This window comes from Scyliorhinus canicula, chromosome 17, assembly GCF_902713615.1.
Source record: "Scyliorhinus canicula chromosome 17, sScyCan1.1, whole genome shotgun sequence".
Lineage (NCBI taxonomy): Eukaryota > Metazoa > Chordata > Chondrichthyes > Carcharhiniformes > Scyliorhinidae > Scyliorhinus > Scyliorhinus canicula.
The window spans coordinates 1,975,894-1,997,865 of record NC_052162.1 but is presented as its reverse complement, the minus strand read 5'-3'; the positions used below and the strand labels follow the sequence as shown (position 1 = coordinate 1,997,865).

The 21,972-nt window shown below is 47.0% G+C and overlaps 1 protein-coding gene across 4 annotated transcripts in view; it reads left to right on the top strand.

The window, feature by feature from the left end:
• The window catches only part of LOC119951396 (rho guanine nucleotide exchange factor 6-like), a 208,987-nt gene that overhangs the window by 151,264 nt on the left and 35,751 nt on the right, over nt 1-21,972 (top strand). For all 4 annotated transcript variants that reach the window (XM_038774539.1, XM_038774538.1, XM_038774535.1 and 1 more), the window contains 2 exons: nt 12,849-12,908; nt 16,634-16,780. In XM_038774539.1, the coding sequence (XP_038630467.1) occupies nt 12,849-12,908; nt 16,634-16,780 (207 nt within the window). The remainder of the gene's footprint in view (nt 1-12,848; nt 12,909-16,633; nt 16,781-21,972) is intronic.

Genomic DNA, 21,972 nt, shown 5'->3' with positions numbered 1-21,972 from the left:
TTCTCATCCCCGACCAGCCGAAATCCCGACGGCGTGGATCTAACATGGTCCTGCCGGTTGGAATATTAGCGTGGCTGTGGGAGCCACCTGCGCTAGTGCCACCTGCGCCAGTGCCACCTGCGCCAGTATGCGGCTGCCCAGGTCGAGGGTGGGTCGATCGGAGGGCAGGGGCTGCTCTATACGGGGCCGCGTTCGGGTCAGGCCTGCGGTCATTCGGGCACACTGTTCAGGGTCCAGCTCCGCGGTCTGAGTCCGCCATGGAGCATGGCGCAGCCGCTGAAGGCCGCAGCCGTGCGCATGCGTGGCCACCGACTCAGAAGGCGGGGGCCTGTATCTGTTGCAAAAGCTGCTAGTTTTACACTGGCTCCCTGCTAGCCCCCTGCAGGGCTGGGAATCTGTGACCCTTTCACGACAGTTTTTCACAACGGCGTGGGGGACATAGTTCCAAAAACAGAGAATCCAGCCCCAGGGCTATCTTTCAGTATGGTGGCCCGATCTCTGAGGAACCGGTCTGTCCTCAGGCTCAGCTCCCCAAAGTAATTCTAACCCAGAGAGAAACTCCCCAAACGAGTGACTGAATGTGGTTAGATAGTGGTGGGGAACTCACCGACAGAGTCGAGGAGAAACTCCCAGCAAAACCCACCTGCAATGACAATTAGAAACCTTTCCGTTACATGGTGCCCGATGTCTATTGATGACTGATGTGGAGAGTGGTAATGGTTGGCATTTCCTTTGATGTAATGTGGCATGACCTTATTGAGAAGTTGGTTTCTTGCTGGCACAGTCAGTGTTATCACCAACAGGTAGAAATCTAGGATTCCAACAGTCGCTATCACTATCAGTTACTAGCAGAAAATGTCCTCCATTCTGTCTAACCACTGCCCCATCTTCAGTCTTGCTCCGTTTGCTACCTCACTCCGCTACCATTCCCAGTTTGAAGCACCCTTATCTTGAGATTGACCTAAATTTCCACATCTGATTGAGCTACGCTTGAATCTCACAGACACAACTCCATTTCGGAGTCCAATAGGAAGGGGGCAGTAACATTGTTGGGACTTTACTACAGGCCTCCCAAAAGCGAGCATGAAGTAGAGGTACAAATATGTAGACAGATTATAGAACAATGTAGGAGCAATAGGCTGGTCGTGATGGGAGATTTTAACTTCCACAACATTGAATGGGACTCATGTAATGTTGGAGGCGTAGATGGAGCAGAATTTGTAAGGAGCATCCAGGAGAGTTTTTTAGAGCAGTATGTAAATAGTCCAACTCGGGAAGGGGCCATACTGGACCTGGTATTGGGGAATGATCCCGGCCAGGTGGTTGAAGTATCAGTCGGTGATTACTTTGGGAATAGCAATCACAGTTCCGTAAGTTTTACAATACTCATGGATAAAGACGAGAATGGTCCTAAAGGAAGAGTGCTAAATTGGGGATAGGCCAAGTACAACAGAATTCGGCAGGAGCTGGGGAATGTGGATTGGGAGCAGCTGTTTAAGGGTAAATCCACATTTGAAATGTGGGAGTCTTTTAAGGAAAGGTTGATTAGAGTGCAGGACAGACATGTCCCTGTGAAAATGAGGGATAGAAATGGCAAGATTAAGGAACCATGGATGACGGGTGGAATTGTGAGACTAGCTAAGATGAAAAAGGAAGCATACATAAGATCGAGGCGACTCAAAACTGACAAAGCTTTGGAGGAATATCGGGAAACTAGGACAAATCTCAAACGCGCAATAAAGAGGGCTAAAAGGGGTCATAAAATATCTTTGGCTAACAGGGTTAAGGAAAATCCCAAAGCCTTTGATTCGTATATAAGGAGCAAGAGGGTAACTAGAGAAAGGATTGGCCCACTCAAAGACAAAAGAGGGAATTTATGCGTGGAGTCAGAGGAAATGGGTGAGCTTCTTAATGAGTACTTTGCATCGGTATTCACCAAGGAGAGGGACATGACGGATGTTGAGGCTAGGGATGGATGTTTAAATACTCTAGGTCATGTCGGCATAAGGAAGGGGGAGGTTTTGGGTATTCTAAAAGGCATTAAGGTGGACAAGTCCCCAGGACTGGATGGGATCTATCCCAGGTTACTGAGTGAAGCGAGGGACGAAATAGCTGGGGCCTTAACAGATATCTTTGTAGCATCCTTGAGCACGGGTGAGGTCCCGGGGGACTGGAGAATTGCTAATGTTGTCCCTTTGTTAAAGAAGGGTAGCAGGGATAATCCAGGGAATTATAGACCTGTGAGCTTGATGTCAGTGGTAGGCAAACTGTTGGAGAAGATACTGAGGGATAGGCTCTATTCACATTTGGAAGATAATAGACTTATCAGTGATAGGCAGCATGGTTTTGTGCAGGGAAGGTCATGTCTTACAAACCTAATAGAATTCTTTAAGGAAGTGACAAAGTTAATTGATGAGGGAAGGGCTGTAGATTTCATAGACATGGACTTTAGTAAGGCCTTTGATAAAGTTTCCCATGGCAGGTTGATGGAAAAAGTGAAGTCGTATGGGGTTCAGGGTGTACTAGCTAGATGGATAAAGAACTGGCTGGGCAACAAGAGAGAGAGTAGTGGTGTAGGGAGTGTCTCAAAATGGAGAAAGGTGACTAGTGGTGTTCCACAGGGATCCGTGCTCGGACCACTGTTGTTTGTGATATACATAAATGATCTGGACGAAGGTATAGGTGGTCTGATGAGCAAGTTTGCAGATGATACTAAGATTGGTGGAGTTGCAGATAGCGAGGAGGACTGTCAGAGAATACAGCAAAATATAGATAGATTGGAGAGTTGGACAGATAAATGGCAGATGGAGTTCAATCCAGGCAAATGCGAGGTGATGCATTTTGGAAGATCTAATTCAAGAGCGGACTATATGGTCTATTGAAGATTCCTGGGGGAAATTGATGTACAGAGAGATATGGGAGTTCAGGTCCATATTACCCTGAAGGTGGCAACGCAGGTTGATAGAGTGGTCAAGAAGGCATACAGCATGCTTGCCTTCATCGGACGGGGTATTGAGTACAAGAGTTGGCAGGTCATGTTACAGTTGTATAGGATTTTGGTTCGGCCACATTTGGAATACTGCGTGCAGTTCTGGTCGCCACATTACCAGAAGGATGTGGATGCTTTAGAGAGGGTACAGAGGAGGTTCACCAGGATGTTGCCTGGTATGGAGGATGCTAGCTATGAAGAAAGGTTGAGTAGATTAGGATTGTTTTCGTTGGAAAGACGGAGGTTGAGGGGGGTCCTGAGTGAGGTCTACAAAATTATGAGAGGTATGGACAGGGTGGATAGCAACAAGCTTTTTCCAAGAGTGGGGGTGTCAATTACAAGGGGTCACGATTTCAAGGTGAGAGGGGGAAAGTTTAAGGGAGATGTGCGTGGAAAGTTTTTTACGTAGAGGGTGGTGGGTACCTGGAATGCTTTGCCAGCGGAGGTGGTAGGGGCGGGCATGATAGCATCATTTAAGATGCATCTGGACAGATATATGAACGGGCAGGGAACAGAGGGAAGTAGATCCTTGGAAAATAGGCACCAGGTTTAGATAAAGGGTCTGGATCGGCGCAGGCTGGGAGGGCCGAAGGGCCTGTTCCCGTGCTGTAATTTTCTTTGTTCTTTTGTATTTCCCACTGCTTGACGTTTGTGTTGGGTTCTCCACAGCCTTGGCTGATAGTCAGCTAGAAGTAGAGGATGCAATCTCAGACTAAAGGGATGATCCTTTAAAACAGAGATGCCCTTAACCTCCTCAAAATGGTAGATGTAAAAACAACCTCTGCCATCACTACACAGAACTGCAAGCTCCAGAGAGGGAAGTGACTCTTGAGACTTCAGTTCCCAATTGTCTTCACTCTTTGAGGATTTCATTTGCCCAATTCCCTTGAAGGGGGCCGAACTGCCTCTTTGGTCAGACCAGCCAAACCTTCAGATAATCACTTCCGTGCTTTGACTGAAAGGCAGACACGGAAATGAGCTAAAGCAGAACAATGAGTACCAACCTCCGGCTCTGACGGTTGCTGTCACACAACCGGGGGAACAGTTTGCCGATGAAGCTCTTCCAGCAGAACTGTACAGGGTACAAGGCAATTCATGGGCAGGAAGGTAGTGAGCATCAACTCACCACAGCACAACTCAGTGAGGTAGAAGGGCACAGGTAAGAACAGTGTGGCAAAGAAAGCCAAGCTGCAGGTTAATCTAATGGATGGGGAATATCCAAAGGGAATGGAGATGTACCTTCAACTCCCAGAAAGAGTATGGCGGACTCCACAGATAAAGAACATCCATGCTACTACTATGAATGAACACAGTGCATGCCCTCTTTGAATGCAGGGGTTATTGATAGGAAAGGTTCAATACTGCAGAGCGCAAAATGTGAATCAGATGGAGATAACCAAGTGCCAGAAACAGAGAATACTATAATTACAACTCCATGCCAACTAAGCTTGCCCAAAGCAACTGACCTACCACTCCTCCACATCTGACTGCAATGAGATCCAGAAGAATTGTCAAGGCTCCAGACCGTGTGAACTTATAAAATCAGAGACTTGAGGGGGGAGAAGGGGGTCACAAGGGAGATTGCACTATAAATATGTAGGGTAAATTCTTGGGGGAGGTGTAGTATAAGGGTGTTTGGCATGTCAAGGACTACTGTGGGACTGGAGAACAGTACCGCCCACAGTACGATGTAGACAGTGACGTGACAGTAGAGAGGATACAGAGTTGCATGGAGGAATTCAAGAAGCAGACGGCATGGAGTTAGCTCCTAGCTTGAGTTATAATGTGCACATATCCATATAGGTATAAGAATGAATAGACCTTGGAAAGGGTCCAGAGGAGGTTGACAAGAATGATCCCTGGAATGAGGAACTTGTCATATGAGTCTCTGGGTCCGTACTCGTTGAGTTTAGAAGGATGAGAGAGGATCTTATTGAAACTTACAGGATACTGCGAGGCCTGGATAGAGTGGACGTGGAGAGGATGTTTCCACTTGTAGGAAACACTAGAACCAGAGGACACCATCTCAGACTAAAGGGACGATCCTTTAAAACAGAGATGAGGAGGAATTTCTTCAGCCAGAGGGGGGTGAATCTGTGGAACTCTTTGCTGCAGAAGGCTGTGGAGACCAAATCACTGAGTGTCTTTAAGACAGAGATAGATAGGTTTTTGATCAATAAGGGGATCAGAGGTTATGGGGAGAAGGCAGGAGAATGGGGATGAGAAAATATCAGCCATGATTGAATGGGGGTGCAGACTCAATGGGCAGAGTGGCCTAATTCTGCTCCTATGTCTTATGGTCTGCTACCTACAGGCTGCAGAAAACCTGTGACCTGCCTCTGAACCCAGTACAATTCCTCTAGTTCTCTCCCAGAGTTACCTGGGTGAACATCATTAGACATTTGCCTTTGTTGCTGCCACTCCGAACGACGAGCTGCCTTTTCCTGCCGGGGAAACCTTTGTGCCTGGTTTGAAGAATGCAGAGTTCTCGGCTGCCTGAGCAGGTTCTGTGCACTCTGCACCACCTTATCTTGCATTTCTTTGCAATAATTTGTGACCACACGTATTTTCTAAAAGTGGTGCAGTGCATCCTTTCAATGCACTGTGAAGTCACCAGCTGGAGCCGGTCTGGCCAGTGGTTTACCAACTGGATGACATCACATCTCACTGCAAACCCTCACCCCACCCATCCCCCAAACAAGGCAGGCGAATGCTCTGGTTGCTCCAGCAATCATGTACCCGAGTTTAATGTTAGTCCTGCGTTTGAGGTCCTAAATTTGGATGGCAGTGTGTTTAGGGAGGGAACCAGACTAACGATAGTCGGTTGAAGCTGGAGTAATTCTCAGTCCAGATTGCTTCTTCATGAGGAAGCCATTTGGTTCAATTGTGTCTTCACTAAGTTAGTGGTCACTGAGTGCTGTTACAGAAACATTAAAAAAATAGGAACAGGAGGAGGCAATTCGGCCCTTCCAGCCTGTTCCACCTTTCATTCTAATCACGGCTGATCATCCAGCACTGTATCCTAATCCTGCTTTCCCCCCGATAGCCTTTGATCCCCTTTGCCACAAGTGCTGTATCTAACTGCTTCTTGAAACAATATAATGTTTTTGCCTCAACTACTTCTGTGACCACTGATTCTGGACACATCCACCATCGGGAACATCCTCATGCATCAACCCTGTCCAGTCCTGTTAGAATTTTAAAGGTTTCTATGAGATTCCCCCCTCATTCTTCTGAACTCCAGCGAATACAATCCTAACCGACTCAGTCTCTCCTCATATGTCTGTCCCGCCAACCCAGGAATCAGTCTGGTAAACCTTCGCTACACTCCCTCGAGAGCAAGAATATTCTTCCTCAAGGAGACCAAAGTTGCACACAATACTCCAAGTCTGGCCTCGCCAAGGTCCTGTATAATTACAACAAGACATCCCTGTTCCCGTACTCTAATCCTCTCGCAATGAAGGCCGACGTACCATTAGCCTTCTTTACCGCCTGCTGCACCTGCATGCTTACCTTCAGCGACTGGTGTACGAGGACACCCAGGTCTCGTTGTACATTCCCCTATCCTAAGTTATGGCCATTCAGATAATAATCTACCGCCTTGTTTTTGCTACTGAAGCGGATAACCTCTCATTTCACCAAATTATACCGCATCTGCCATTCATTTGCCCACTGACTCAACTTGTTCAAATCACACTGAAGGATCTCTGCATCCTCCTCACAGCTCATCCTCCCACCCAACTGCATATTTGGAGATATTAAATTTTGTTCCCTCATCTAAATCATTAATATATGATGCCTGCAGTATCCCACTGGTCACTGCCTGCCAACTTGGAAAAGACCTGTTAATTACTACTCTTTGTTTCCTATCTGCCAACCAGTTTTCTATCCATCTTAATACACTACCCCTAATCCCATAAACTTTAATTTTACACACTAATCTCTTCTGCGGGACTTGTCGAAAGCGTTCTGATAGTCCTAATAAACCACATTCACTGGTTCCCCCTCGTCAACTCTGCTAGTTACTCTCGGACCCTGTAGGGGGGATGACCAAAATCATGGAGGTATTAGGAGAATTTGGGCGATTTTCAGGCTATAAGTTAAATATGGGAAAGAGCGAGATGTTCGTGATTCAGGCACGGGGGCAGGAAAGGAGGCTGAAGGAGCTCCCTTTTAAAGTGGTTGGGAAGAGTTTCAGGTATCTGGGGATTCAAGTGGCCAAGGATTGGGGCAGCTCCACAAGTTAAATTTGGGCAAAGCAGTGAATCAAATGAGAAGGGATTTTTGTAGATGGGACATGCTCCCACTGACACTGGCAGGGAGGGTTCAGACGGTGAAGATAACGGTCCTTCCAAGATTGCTTTTCTTTTTTCAACGTCTCCAGATTTTGGTCCCAAAGGCTTTTTTCAGAAGTACGAATGCGGCGATATCGAGGTTTATATGGACGGGTAAAACCCCAAGAGTAAGGAGGGTACTCCTGGAACGGGCCTGCGGGGAAGGGGGATTGGCTCTCCCGAGCTTTATTAACTATTACTGGGCTGTCAACATATCGATGGTCAGGAAGTGGGTAGTGGGGGAGGTGTCGGTCTGGGAGCGGATGGAGGCAGCATCCTGCAAAGGTACGAGTCTGGAGGCTTTACTGACGCGCCCCTGCCATTCACGCCGGCTCGATACTCTACAAGTCCTGTGGTGGTGGCAGCCCTGAGGGTGTGGGGGCAATGGAGGCAGCATATGAGACTGGAGGGGGCGTCAGTGTGGTCACCGATCTGTGACAATCACCGGTTTGTCCTGGGGGGGGGGCTGAATGGGGGCTTTAAGATATGGCAGCAGCATGGATTGAGAGGTTTGGGGATCTATTAATGCAGGAGGGCTTTCCGGCCTTGGAGACATTAGAGGAGGAGTTTGATTTGACTTTGTACAGAGACGGGTCCCACGTTTTCCGTGCCTCCCCCTGAGGGGACTACAGGATAAAGTGCTGTCATAAACAGGGGTTGGAGGTGGGAAGGTTTCAGACATACACAGGGAATTGTTAGAGTGGGAAGGGGCCTCTATCAGAGAGGTGTAGAGGAAGTGGGAAGAGGAGTTGGGAGGGGAGCTGGAAACTGAACTGTGGGAAAAAGCCTTGAAAAGGGTAAATTCATCCTCATCCTGTGCTAGACTCAGCTTGATTCAGTTCAAGGTAGTCCACTGGGCCCACATGACGGTAGCTCAGATGAGTAGGCTCTTCGAGGAGGTGGAGGACAGATGTGGGCGGTGTGGGGGTAGCCCGGCCAACCATGTTCATATGTTTTGGGCATGTGCGAAAGTGAGGGAATTCTGCCAGGGATTTGCGGATGTTATGTCAGAAGTCCTGGAAGGTAGCGTAACTCCGAGTCCAGAATTAGCCATATTTAGGGTGTCGGAGGATCCGGGAGCAAAGTGGGGAAGGGAGGCCTATACTCTGGCCTTCTCCTCCCTGGTAACCCGGAGACGGATCTTGCTGTTTAACAAAACTGAACGTCAGCAGTAACGGGGTAAAGGGAAAAGGGGGAGGGGGGAGAACAGGAGGCATGGTAATGTTAAATAAGGACGGAGATCTTGATAGACGGGGTAATTGGGGATAGGGCGGGAGAAGTGGGGGATGTGGTTTATTTGTTATTTTAGGAGGTATTTCATGCGTCGACCCGCGCGGTTGTTTTAGAAATGTCAACATTTGAAATTGTGAAAATTACAAATACTTCAATAAAATAATTTCTAAAAAAAATTCTACTAGTTACATGCTCAAAGAATGCCAGTAGATTTGTCAAGCATGACTTCCCCATCATAAATTCTTGCTGACTCTGTCTGATCCTGCCATTGTTTTCTAAGTGCTGAGCTATAAAATCTTTGATAATGTATTCCAGAATTTTTCCCACTACTGACATCAGACTTGCTGGTCTATAATTCCCTGATTTATCTCGACCTCCCTTTTTAAATAAAGGAGTTACATTAGCCACCTTCCAATCTGCAGGGACTGTTCCAGAGTCTATAGAATCCCGGAAGATGACCACCAATGCGCCCACTATTTCTAGAGCCACTTCCTTAAGCACTCTGGGATGTAGATTATCAGACCCTGGGGATTTATCCGCCTTCAATCCCATCAATTTTCCCAATAGCATTTCTCTACTAATATTGACCTCCTTCCGTTCCTCCATCTCACTAAACCCTGCGTTTCCCAACATTTCTAGTATCTTACTTGTGTCCTCATTTGTGAAGATAGAATCAAAATGTTTGTTTAGTTACTCAGCCAGTTCTTTGTCTCCTACAATACATTCCCCTGTTTCTGGCTATAAGGGACCTACATTTATCTTCACTAATCTTTTTCTCTTCACATGCCTGTAGAAACTTTTACAGTCAGTTTTTATGTTCCCTGCAAACTTATTCTAGCACTCTCTTTTCTCCTTCTTAATCAATCCTTTGGTCCTTTGCTGAATTCTAAACTGCTCCCGATCCTCAGGCCTGTTGTTTTTCGTGGCCAATTTGTGTGCTTCTTCCTTGGATCGAATACTATCTCTAATTTCCCTTGTAAATTATGGATTGGTCACTTTTCCCATTTTACTTTTGTGCCAGACAGGAATGAACAATTGTTGCAGTTCCCCCATGCGCTCCTTGAATGTTTGCCATTGCCTATCCACTTGTCATCCCTTTAAGTAACATTCCCTAATCTATCAAAGCCAGTTCACGCCTCATATCCTAATATTATGGTTGCTCATCCCCAAGGGATCTCGCACAACTAGATTGCCAATAATTCCGTTCTCATTGCACAGTGTCCAGTCTCGGATGGCCTGTTCTCTAGTTGGTTCCTCAACATATTGGTCCAGAAAACCATCCTGTATACACTCCAGGAATTCCTGCTCAATGGTATTGTGACTAATTTGATTTGCCCAATTTATATTGAGATTAAAAGCACCCATAATTACAGATGTTCCTTTATCTCATGCGTCTCTAATGTCCTGTTTAATGCCATTCCTAACATCACCACTGCAGTTCTGTTGCCTGTGTGCAAGACCCATTATTGCTCCGAAGAGTTTCTCAGCTTTACCCATTGATTGCATATTGTTGGAGCTAATATCCTTCCTTATTATTGTGTTAAATCCCTCTTTAACCAGCAATGCCACTCTACCGCCTTTTCCTTTTTGTCTGCCTGACTGCTAGAATTGGCCAATTAGATAGAGAATCAGACCCTGAAGAAGCAGAGCATCGGATGGTTTCTTTGCAAATCACTGCTGTAATCAGAACTATTCTGATTTAAATATTTTTTTTTCATTCTCAGAATAGGTCATCCCTAATTATTGCCCTTGAACTGAGTGGCTTTCAGAGAGCATTTAAGAGTCAACCACAATGCCATGGATCTGGAAACAGACGTCAGGTTTCCTTCCCTAAAGGACATTATGAACCAAATTTGTTTTTTCCAACAATCGATAATGGTTTCATGGTCATTATTAGACTTTTGAATGAATTCAAATTTCACCATCTGCCGTGGTGGGATTGGAACCCGGGAACCCGGGTCCCCAGATTACAAGTCCAGTACTAGTCCTTTACGCCAATGACAGCCCAGGTGTGGAGGAGCCTTGCTGAGATGTTGCAGTGCATCTTGCAGCCTGCCCTGCAGGGTTTCTGAGATTTGCCAGCACTTGGCCCATAGCCTTGAATGTTAAGACGCGCCAAGTGCTCATCTAGGTACATTTTAAAGGATGTGAGGCAACACGCCTCTACCACCCTCCCAGGCAGTGCGTTCCAGACCATCACCACTCTGTGAAAAAACGTTTTCCCTCAAATCCCCCTACACCTCCCGCCCCTCACCTTGAACTTGTGTCCCCTCGTAACCCTCCCTTCAACTCTGGGGAACGGCTGCTCCATGAATTCCTTTGACAATCGTTTCACTGGGCCTGTGTTTTCTCAGTTAAGGTTATCGCCAGCAAGGCACACGTTGTGAATCCCCCTCTCCCTCTGGTCACAACAGTGCTTATGACCCAGAGATAGCTGTTTCCAACTCCTTTCATTGGATGATTCTGTTCTGCTAGAAAGCATCATTTTTCACTGAACAGTGAAGACCTGATACTTGGGAGAATTGCAGTTCTCCCACCGCAATGAGTTTCTGATTGCGTTTCTCTCCCATGGCAGCTGGGTCACCTGGGAAGTTCTCTGAACTGAGGGGTTGAATTCAAATTACTAATTATTTGAATTGCCTTGTTTTATATTTTAAGACAATCATTTTGTAAAATTCAACATTCATGTAAAAGGTCCTGTAGGTTCAAAGCACTTTGACAAAACCTTCTCTGTGCTTTAGAGGCAAACCCCGCCCCAGAGAAAGAAATGCGTAATATATGCTGAAACGTGAGAGAGGTCCTGAGGGAGTGCTGCACTGTCAGAGGGTCAGTACTGAGGGAGCGCTGCACTGTCAGAGGGTCAGTACTGAGGGAGTGCCGCACTGTCAGAGGGTCAGTACTGAGGGAGTGCTGCGCTGTCAGAGGGTCAGTGCTGAGGGTGTGCTGCACTGTCAGAGGGTCAGTACTGAGGGAGTGCTGCACTGTCAGAGGGTCAGTACTGAGGGAGTGCCGCACTGTCCGAGGGTCAGTACTGAGGGAGTGCCGCACTGTCGGATAGCCAGTACTGAGGGAGTGCTGCACTGTCAGAGGGTTAGTACTGAGGGAGTGCCGCACTGTCAGACGGTCAGTACTGAGGGAGTGCTGCACTGTCAGAGGGTCAGTACTGAGGGAGAGCCGCACTGTCCGAGGGTCAGTACTGAGGGAGTGCCGCACTGTCAGAGGGTCAGTACTGAGGGAGTGCTGCACTGTCAGAGGGTCAGTGCTGAGGGAGTGCCGCACTGTCAGGGGGTCAGTACTGAGGGAGTGCTGCACTGTCAGAGGGTCAGTACTGACGGAGTGCTGCACTGTCAGAGGGTCAGTACTGAGGGAGTGCCGCACTGTCAGAGGGTCAGTACTGAGGGAGGGCCGCACTGTCAGAGGGTCAGTACTGAGGGAGTGCTGCGCTGTCAGAGGGTCAGTACTGAGGGAGTGCCGCACTGTCAGAGGGTCAGTACTGAGGGAGTGCTGCACTGTCAGAGGGTCAGTACTGAGGGAGTGCTGCACTGTCAGAGGGTCAGTACTGAGGGAGTGCCGCACTGTCAGAGGGTCAGTACTGAGGGAGTGCCGCACTGTCAGAGGGTCAGTACTGAGGGAGTGCCGCACTGTCAGAGGGTCAGTACTGAGGGAGTGCCGCAATGTCAGAGGGTCAGTACTGAGGGAGTGCCGCACTGTCAGAGGGTCAGTACTGAGGGAGTGCCGCACTGTCAGAGGGTCAGTACTGAGGGAGTGCTGCACTGTCAGAGGGTCAGTACTGAGGGAGTGCTGCACTGTCAGAGGGTCAGTACTGAGGGAGTGCCGCACTGTCAGAGGGTCAGTACTGAGGGAGTGCCGCACTGTCAGAGGGTCAGTACTGAGGGAGTGCTGCACTGTCGGAGGGTCAGTACTGAGGGAGTGCTGCACTGTCAGAGGGTCAGTACTGAGTGAGTGCTGCGCTGTATCTCGGTGGGTGAGTAGTCAGGTCTGAATGTGACTCCAGGCCCATAATGTGGTTGACTCTGAAATGAGCTGACAAGACACTAGTTATTTTGTCAGAAGGCAGCTCACCATCACCTTCACAAAGGGCAGTTCGGGTTGGCCAAGCCAGTGATACCCAAACCCATAAAAGAATGAAAAATTAGTGACTGCACTTCAAAAATACTTTGTTTGCACTGGAGCACTTTGGATCGTCAGGAAGCTGTGAAGCCATGGAAACACAGGATTTGTCTGTAAATATATTTTAAATGCTTTGTTTGACATTTCAATTTTTTTTCCAGGAGTCCCATCCCGATTATCCCGATATTTTAAAAGGAATGACATCATTCAAAAATCTGGTGGTAAGTCAGAATATGTCTTTGGGCCCAGAAACCCATCACAATGTTTGCGAAACTCTCGGCCTCCTTATTGAGCAATCCAGATGAATTTTGTGTCTTAGGATGTTGCCGTGAAGCTGGTTTAATGTTTACAGGGGGAATCTGGCAAGTGGACGGCCTCTGCTCTGATCTTGGGGACATTGGCATACATTGTGTGCTTCAAACCTGCTCTGCATGCGTTGCTTTTGATCTGCACAGTGACTTGTTCTCTGTCAGCCGTGACTGAATGGGTCACACTAGACTGGTTCAAGTTCCACCCCAGCGACTTGAGCACAAAATCCAGGCTGCCGCTCCATTGCAGTCTTGAGGGAGAGCTGTACTGTTGAGGGTGCGACCTCTCAGACGTTAAACTGAAGCTCCAAAGTGTCTGACCCCATTCGCACTATTTTCAGGAAGTGCTGGGAAGTTTTTGCGCGTATATTGACCGATAGCCACCGCACAACCAACAGGGGCAGCAGGGTAGCATGGTGGTTAGCATAAATGCTTCACAGCTCCAGGGTCCCAGGTTCGATTCCCGGCTGGGTCACTGTCTGTGTGGAGTCTGCACGTCCTCCCCCTGTGTGCGTGGGTTTCCTCCGGGTGCTCCGGTTTCCTCCCACAGTCCAAAGATGTGCGGGTTAGGTGGATTGGCCATGATAAATTGCCCGTAGTGTCCTAATAAAAGTAAGGTTAAGGGGGGGGTTGTTGGGTTACGGGTATAGGGTGGATACGTGGGTTTGAGTAGGGTGATCATGGCTCGGCACAACATTGAGGGCCGAAGGGCCTGTTCTGTGCTGTACTGTTCTATGTTCTATCATAAAAAAACGATTATCTGACCACTTATCACATTTCTGATTCTGGGATCTCACTCATAGTAATTAGGCAGAGGGTGGTGGGTGCCTGGAACGCATTGCCGGCGGAGGTGGTAGAGGCGGGCACGATAGCATCATTTAAGATGTATCTAGACAGATACATGAATGGGCGGGGAGCAGAGGGTTACAGATCCTTAGAAAATAGGCGACAGTTTTAGTTAGAGGATCTGGATCGGCGCAGGCTGGGAGGGCCGCAGGGCCTGATCCTGTGCTGTAATTTTTCTTTGTTCTTTGTTCTCTAATTAGGAGCAGAAGTCGGCGATTCAGCCCTTCGAGCCTGCTCTGCCATTCAATCAGATCATGGCTGATCTCTTCCTGGTCTCAAATCCACCTCCCTACCTGTTGCCCATATCCCTTTAACCCGGCTATAAAAATCAGAAATATACTTTATCTCCTTCTTGAAACCATTTAATGATCACTCAACATGACACTAATTCCACTTCAACAAATTGACTGTTGCCCATCCTCTGAGACCTCTGCTGCTTATTCACTGGTGTTCTCTGGTGCAATCCAGTGCCTTCCAGGAGTTTTCCTGGATTGATGACTTGACATCAACAAGTATGTTGTGTGGTCCGTGGTCATTCCCAAATCCTTTCCCTTCTCATACCAGTGAGACCTTTACTCTGGTTAAATCGCTATAACATTTGTTTAATTCCAGCGGGACTTGTTGCAGGCACAAAGTGAGCTTTTCTGCTCCACATTCTGACGTGACTGCTCGTTTGAAACTGCCCGAATGATTAAGTGTGAAATTTCCTGGGCCATGTTGGGCGCCAGTTCTATGCAGTTAGTCATTTATTTCCTCCGGCCATCAACACTCATACAGGAAGCAGAGATTAACTCAATTTCCCACCAGTATGCTGCCTATTTCAGTTCAATACTTCCATCACATGGTTAGCAGTGGTTAGCACTGCTGCCGCACAGCACCAGGGTCCCTGGTTCGATTCCCAGCTCGGCTGACTGTCTGTGTGGAGTCTGCACATTCTCCCATGTCTCCGTGGGTTTCCTCCGGGTGCTCCCGTTTCCTCCCACATTCGAAAGATGTGCAGGTTGGGTGGATTAGCCATGATCCATGGTGTTCAAAGGTTAGGTGGAATTATGGGGATAGAGTGGGGCTAGATAGGGTGCTCTTTCAGAGGGGCAATGCAGGCTCCATCAGCCTTCTGCACTGTAGGGATTCAGTGATTCTATCATAGATGTTTGTTCAATTAATATCAAGCTGAGGAGAATTGTCACGTTTAAAACCCAAAATCATAGAATCCCACAGCATGGACGGAGACCAGTTGGCCTGTTGTGTCTATGCTGGCTCTGTGCCCAGTTTTGTCTGAAAACCATCTTTTTGTCCAAATCCCTTCCAATTAGTCCTTGTCAACTAATGTCGAATTGGCTTCTGAAGATACCTGCCTCCATCACCTTTTCAGATGGTGAGTTCCAGCGCTTAAGCTTCACTATGAAGACATTCCTCCTGGTCCTCTAGTTCTTTGGCCAATTATTTTAATTCTCGAGCCTCTGGTTATTAATCCAGTGACCAGAGGAAACAGTATCTGCCTATTTTCTCCCTCAAGACCCTCACTTTTGAATGCTTCTATTTTTTAAAATTGAGATTTAGAGTTTCCAATTCTGTTTTTTCCAATTAAGGGGCAATTTAGCGTGGCCAATCCACCTAACCTGCACACTTTTGGGTTGTGGGGGTCCCACGCAGACACAGGGAGAATGTGCAAACTCCACACGGCACTGACCAGGGGCCGGGATTCGAACCCGGTTCCTCAGTGCGTGAGGCAGCAGTGCTAACCACTGTGCCAACGTGCCGCTCGGCTTCTATTTAAATTGTACATTTAGCATTTGATGAGATTGAAGCTTTTCCCTTTTTCCATTTTGGTAAAATCACCATCTTTCTCCAAGGGTTCAGTTTTGCTGTCAGTGTCCCAGTGGGTGACAGTTACAAGCACAGTGATTATTGTATTAATACAAATGCTTTTTGCATTTGTGTTACACAAAAATTCCCTTGTAATAGTCTTAGAAATTTTGGAAACAGCTGGTGAAAGGAATGGATCAAAAAACTGCCACATCATTGATCCGACATTGGCAATGTAAAATTAACAATGCTGTAATCAATGCAATGATTTAACCCTGACCATTAACCAAATAAAAGACTAGTTTCAGCTTGCTATGAAATCATTAATATTACCGTACAATAAAAAAGCATATTACTAGCTTCCTGCCATCAAAGGACTTGCTTTTGAAGATTAAAAAGGAGATTATTTGTTCCTATGCTGTCTTGGCTCAACTCTTAACTTGCATCAAGTCCCATTCGCCCACCTCTCTCATGCTTATTAACCTCCATTGCCTCCCAGTTTCACAATGACTCAGTATCAAGTTTCTAATCTTCCATGGTCTCGCCCCTCCTTATCCCTGTATTCTCCTTGAGCCCGACAATCCAAGGTCTCTGAAATCCTCTAATTCTGGCCTCTATCACATCCCCTAATTTTAATCGCCATCAACAACAGGGCATTCAATTCTGGGCTCCCTCCCTAAACCTCTCTGCCTCTCTCTCCTCCCTCTACATGCTCCCTAAATCCTACTTCATTGACTAAGCTTTTTGTCGCCTCTCCCAGTAACTCCTGCGCTCGGTGTCGGTTTTCTTTACCTGATTATTCCTCTGAGAAGCTCCTTTGAAACATGTTGCAATGTTAAAGGCACTATAAGTGTGAGTTGTTTATTGTACAAGTGAACTATTGGATGCCAATATCCTATTGACCCTGGTCATGTTTTTTCTTCAAATTGTTGAGATTAATGACAGCAGCAAGTGGCACTGTTTTGACTGATATATTTTCTCACTAGACTCAGTGTCAGGAACTGCGAAAGAGAAAGCAACTCGAGCTGCAGATACTCTCTGAACAAATTCAGGACTGGGAGGGTGAAGATATAAAGTCCCTTGGAAATGTCATTTACATGTCCCAGGTCATGGTGCAGTGCGGAGCAAGTGAGGTGAGGAGTTGAACAATGTTGCCGACAGTAAAGGTGACGGCTATACTTTGTCTATATTTATACTGCAAGTGGGAGGTTGCTCACAGAGTGACGCATCTCCTGCCTTCTTCCTTTCCACTGGATTTGAAGCCTTGCGCCCAAAAACAGAGCTTCCTGTCAGCTGGCGCAATGCTTTACGTAAGTCGGTTTTAGTTCTGTTCTTCGAATAATGAGCTGCTTTCCAATTTTGCATCTTGAGCATGGTTCTGGATACCAAGGGACGCTGGGGGAGGAGTAAAGGAACATCTTGGGTCTGAAAGGGAGTAAAATGAAGGGCTCTATAATATTGATAATTGAAATTGAAGACCTCCGTGCTGGGAGTTGATAAGGGAATGGGAGGAATACTTAATTGGGAAACATCAGAATGAAGGCAGTTTTCTTGGGGTATGGAAAATCTTCATTTTGTTATCTGGATCCGAGCATGGGAAACGTTCAACAAAAGATGCTGCCAGCGGTGGTGAGTTGGTTTGTGAGGAATCGTGAGTATCAAGGATACTCAGGATAAGAGTAAAATAATAAGGATATGGCTTTGACAAGAAACTACACATGTATGGAAGGAGCTAGAAAGATTTTGTGGCCGTATTTCCAGAGATGCACACAACATGAAGGACAGGCATATTCTGGGAATTTCCCAGGGATTTCCTTGAATTTGCCCCAGTTTTTGATGACATTTCTTTGTTCCCGTGGGACCCTCCCAAATACTGCGATTGGGGAGAGTGGGTAGTCAAGGTGGGGTGAGCAGGGGGAGGGCAGCTAGTCATGTTCCTTTCCAGAAGGTGGAAGAAGACCGTACCCTACTGGCTGGCTAACCAGACAGTCTGACCAAGCACAGGACTGATGGGTTAGATTAGGCTGCCGTGAATAAGTGAAATCGACAAGAAATGGCCTGACCCAGGGTTAAATAATCCACCTGCCCTCAGTCAAACATTGCTAAATGCCAAATTATCTGTTGATTTATTTTTTAAAAGGACCGCATTTTCATTTGGCCGTGTAATTTACATTGCTTAATTAAAATCTACTGGAAAATTTCCTTTTTCGAATTACACAATGTGAATAAATTTAAGGTCTTTATTTGTATTAAGTCCCTTGTGGGAAACTCCCTCCAAATTTTTATAAACCTTTGAACAAGTTAGGATTCCAGGACCCCAGTTGTTGCATCTTCCAGCAATCTTTTCCATTTGAAGCAAAGCATTTTCTAAATTGAAAAGGTAATCTAATCTGCATTTGCCATTCTCTAAAGGAGGGGGTGGAGTCAACCTTTTGTGTCCTGCGCCCCTGTGATCTGGGTCCTTCCCCAAACACTGTGTGTGTGTGACTGGAAACTCTGTGTGGGCAGAATCCTCAGCAACAATCTACATCCCACCAGACAACACATCGTGCTGTTTGCACAGCATTGGGCAGTTTAAACATCCCCAGTTTATTATAAAATTATTCATCAAGGAAAATATACACGGTTGGTCCAAGTCATACTAACTGCAGAAAAAGGAGTATTTGATGATTGTGAAGATTATGGACATGCATTGAAGCTCACATAGAAAATAGAAACAGGAAAGGCCATTCGGCCCTTCGAGCCTGCTCTGCCATTCATTATGGTCGTCAAGTTCAATACCCTGATCCCGTCTCTCCCCCATATCCCTCGATCCCTTTATCCCCAAGAGCTGTATCTAATTCCTTCTTGAAATTACACAACGTTTTGGCCTCAACTACTTTCTGTGGGAGCGAATTCCACAGATTCCCCACTCTGGGTGAAGAAATGTCTCCTCACCTCAGTCCTAAAAGGTTTACCCCTTATCCTCAAACTATAGCCTCTAGTTCTGGACTCGCCCGCCATTAGGAACATTCTTTCTGAATCTTTCCTGTGTATTGCACCTGGTGCTAGTCTATGGACCATTTTGTTCATGTTACACCAGCATTTATTGCCCTCCAGAAGGTGGTGGTGAGCTGCCTTCTTGAATTGGCTCAGTCCATTTGGTGTAGGCCCATCCACAGTGCTGTTAGGGAGGGAGTTCCAGGATGTTGTCCAGGCAACACTGAAGGAAGGGTGATATATTTCCAAATCAGGAGGATTCAGTGTAGATCACTCAGCCCCCTTGCTCTGCCACCCCATATGATTATGGCTGATCTTGTCCTTCACTCCTCTTTCCCAGCTACTCTCCATTCCCATTGATTCTCTGTACGACCATAAGTCAGTCTGTCATAGCCTTCGATATATTCAACAGTGGAGCATTCCCAGCCTCCTGGAGTTGAGGATTCCAAAGATGCGGAAGCAGTTACACAGCCCGCACTGATTGACCCCTGAGACCGAACCCCATCTAGATTCCCCAGTGAGAGGAAATATCCTTTCTGTAATTACCCAGTCAAACCCCTTCGGAATCCTAAATGTTGAGATCGGCTCGCATTCTTCTAACCTCCAGAGAATATAAACCCAGTTAGCACAACCTTTCATCACACACCTCCTCTCCGGGAACTGTTTATTGAACCTTCAGTGCATCATCTCCAATATCCTCCCTTAAATATGGAGAGTTGAGTGTGCAGTATTCCAAGGTCCGCATTCCGTGGCCTCGCTGGTTTCTCTCGGTCAGGATTGTCCAGCCTCTGGACCCGCCGGAATTGTTGGACATTTACCTGCCTCGAATCTGAAAACTGCAGGGGGGGGGGGGCGCGTGAGGGGGCTGGGGGAAGGGAGAGAGAGTGTGAGGGGAGAGAGAGGGTTGGCAAGCGGAGAGAGATCGCGAGGGGGGAGGGTGAGAGGACGCGAGGGGGGAGGGTGAGAGGACGCGAGGGGAGGGTGAGAGGTCGCGAGGGGGGAGGGTGAGAGGATGTGAGGGGGAGGGGGAACAGGTTACTGAGCTTGATGATCAGCCATGATCAGAATGAATGGCGGTGCAGGCTCGAAGGGCTGAATGGCCTCCTGCTGCTTCTATGTTTCTATCTGATTAAGGCTGTCTAACTGATATGGCTGGTTTCCGGTTTAGCTCCTGTTTAGTCATTGAAATGGCTTCCTTTCTCCGTGTAAGCACAAAATGGCTTCTGACCAAGTTCTGTTTATTATGGGAAATGACGTATTGGTTCAGACTACAAAATAATCGTCGCATTAAATCTATTGATTTTGAAACTACCAAGGTTCCCATTCACCCCCACCCCCAATAGGAGTGAGTGAGTATCCAACACTGGGAGGAGCCACATTCATCCTGTCACACAGAAGCAGAGGGACCTGGGGAGTATCTGTGCACGGATCATTGAAGGTGGCAGGACAGGTGGAGAGAGCAGTTAAAGCAGAATTTATCAATAGGAATGCAGAGTACAAGAGCGAGGTTATACTGAACTTGTACAAGACACTAGTCAGATTTCAACTGGAATATTGGGCACAGTTCTGGGCACCATACCGTGGGAAGGATGTCAACATATTGGAGAGAGTGGGGAAGAGGTTTACAAGAATGGTTCCAGGGATGAGAAACTTCAGTGATGAGGATAGATTGGAGAGGTTGGGACCGTTCTCCTTGGAGAGAAGAAGGCCGAGAGGAGATTTGATCGAGATGTTCAAAATCAGGAGGGGACTGGACAGAGCAGACGGGGAGAAACTGTTCCTGCTCGTGAAAGGATCGAGAACGAGAGGGAACAGGTTTAGTGATTTGCAAAAGAAGCAAATTATTCGGGGTATAGATAGGGTGAACAGTTGGACACTTTTTCCCAGGGTGGAAATGACAATTACAAGGGGGCACAGGTTCAAGGTGAGGGGGGAAAGGTTCAGTGGAGATGTGCGGGGGGAGTTTTTACACAGAGGGTGGTGGTCGCCTGGGATGCACTGCCAAGTGAGTTGGTTGAGGCAGATACTTTAGCGACCGTTAAGACTTATCTGGATATAGCCCTGCTGCCTACGGCGCTGAGGACCCGTGTTCGAATCCCGACCCTGGGTCACTGTCTGTGTGGAGTTTGCACATTCTCTCCGTGCCTGTGTGGGTTTCACCCCCACAACCTAAAGATGTGCAGAGTAGGTGGATTGGCCACACTAAATTGCTAATTTGGGTTTGGATCTGGAATGTACGGCCTGGAGGTGTGGTGGGAGCAGGTTCAATCGAGGCATTCCGGAGAGCATTGGGTGGTTATTTGAATAGAAACAATGTGCAGGGGTACGGGGAAAAGGCAGGAGAATGGCACTGAGTCACGATGCTTGTTTGGACAGACGGTGCAGACATGATGGGCTGAATGGCCTCATTCTGCACCGTAACAATTCTGTGTGATTTAAATTTTGCTTTTTAAAAGTCATTGCTTTAATATTGTGTACATTTGCTGAGCAAGCTGTTTCTTTACATTCCTCAGTTTCTTTTGAAATGCACATTTAATTTTCCGCCAAACTGTAACTGAAATTGATTTACAACCCTTGCATGAGAAAAGACTTTAAACCTGTTTTGTTCAACATGATTATCAGATTATCAGCTGTTTATGAAGTATTATTTTCAGTTTGCAGAAAAAACATTTTTTTTGAAACTCCACCCAATTGGAGAGCAACCTTGCGGCCCCACTCCCACCCAAACCCTTAGAACACAGAACATACAGTGCAGAATGAGGCCATTCAGCCCATCGAGTCTGCAACGACCCACTTACATTTCCACCCTGTCCCAATAACTCCTAACCTTTTTTTGGTCACTAAGGGCAATTTAGCATGGCCAATCCACCTAACCTGCACGTCTTTGGACTGTGGGAGGAAACCGGAGCATCCGGAGGAAACCCACGCACACACGGGGAGAACGTGCAGACTCCGCACATCCAGTGACCCAGCAGGGAATCGAACCTGGGACCCTGGCGCTGTGAAGCAACAGTGTTAATCACTTGTGCTGCCCTGAGTAATCCCAATATCATCACTGGAAGCCTGTTTGCCTCCAGCAGCATCAGTTAGTGACCAGTTGTATGAGATTGTTTGTTCGGCCTGAAAGTAAAGGCCATCCTGTAGTTGAAATTTTAAGAGCCATTTTATTACAGCGGGAATTTGTACATCGAGTCTGACGGGGCAAATGGACAGAAGTGGTTTCTACTATTCTAGGAATCTCAGACAAGGCGACATACGATCAAACCCAATATTCTCTCTGATTCTAAATGTGGAACAGTCTCGCACAAAATGCAGCAGACTCTGGGGCCCATTTATTAATGTTAAA